General features: G+C 29.7%; 1 protein-coding gene across 1 annotated transcript in view; it reads left to right on the top strand.

The window, feature by feature from the left end:
• The window catches only part of LOC107614928 (putative ETHYLENE INSENSITIVE 3-like 4 protein), a 2,668-nt gene continuing 2,015 nt past the window's right edge, over positions 406-1,058 (top strand). The window contains exon 1 of the mRNA XM_021110978.1: positions 406-906. Coding sequence (XP_020966637.1) covers positions 582-906 — 325 coding nt within the window. The 5' untranslated portion in view covers positions 406-581. The remainder of the gene's footprint in view (positions 907-1,058) is intronic.

A 1,058-nucleotide genomic window follows, 5' to 3' on the forward strand; every position in this document is an offset into this window, starting at 1 on the left:
GAAGAAGATAATGATAATAATGTTGGTGGTGATAATAAAAAAGAAAAAGAGAAAAATCAAGGAAAAAAATCAAACAAAAAAAAGAAAAAAAAAATAATGACAATGACAATAACGATGATAATAAAAAGAAAAAAAAAATATAACAGCCTATAAATGGTGTAATTTTTTTTTTAAAAATTAGTGACGGTAGTAATTATAATTCTAATCACCCAATAGGCCAATATTGTTACCAATTGTGCATGCAAACAGAACCGTCTCATCTTCATTATCTCATTCAAACAACTTTTAATTTTCTCAGGTTAATTGCACATTTACCAGCCTTTCCAAGAAGTATAAACACTATACAACAATTTTCACCTCAATAATGCCTACTTTGTCCCATCACTCTTATGAATTATTTATTTAAATACAATTCTACTAAGCTAAGATTATTTTGCTGATGTTAGATCCTTCTAACACCGCCATTCTACAACCTTCGTGGATATCTATATATACGCACATAACTTTCACGAGTTCTAACAACATAATATCAATTACTCTTATCTATTCTTCTATACACATATTTTATAAAAAAAATCATCATGGTGCTGATCCAAGAAGAAATGGATCCTCCCTATGTTCAATTGTCTGATACAGAAGACGAGGAAATTGATGTAACCTTGACAGCAGAAGATGAAACAATAGACTATGAGGATTTGAAAAAGCGCATATGGAAAGACCGTATCCTTCTTCAAAAGATGAAAGAGAAACTTAACATGGACGAATCTGAAAACAAAGAAGCCAAACAAGAAGCGTCCAGAAAAAAAAAGATGTCTAGGGCACAAGACTCTGTCCTCAAATACATGGTCAAGATCATGGAGGTTTGCAAAGCTCGTGGATTCGTCTATGGCATCGTCCCTGAAAAAGGTATAGAATTACACTCTTCTTTCTTTTAAAATAAGCATTTCTTTTTCATTTTATTTTTTTAAGTAAAAATTAACTATGCATAATTAAAAAGTTTAATGTGAGAGGAGGAATAATAATTATATAAAATTATTTAAAAATTTTTAATTATGAAG

Source organism: Arachis ipaensis, chromosome B09 (assembly GCF_000816755.2).
Source record: "Arachis ipaensis cultivar K30076 chromosome B09, Araip1.1, whole genome shotgun sequence".
In the NCBI taxonomy this organism is placed as follows: Eukaryota; Viridiplantae; Streptophyta; class Magnoliopsida; order Fabales; family Fabaceae; genus Arachis; species Arachis ipaensis.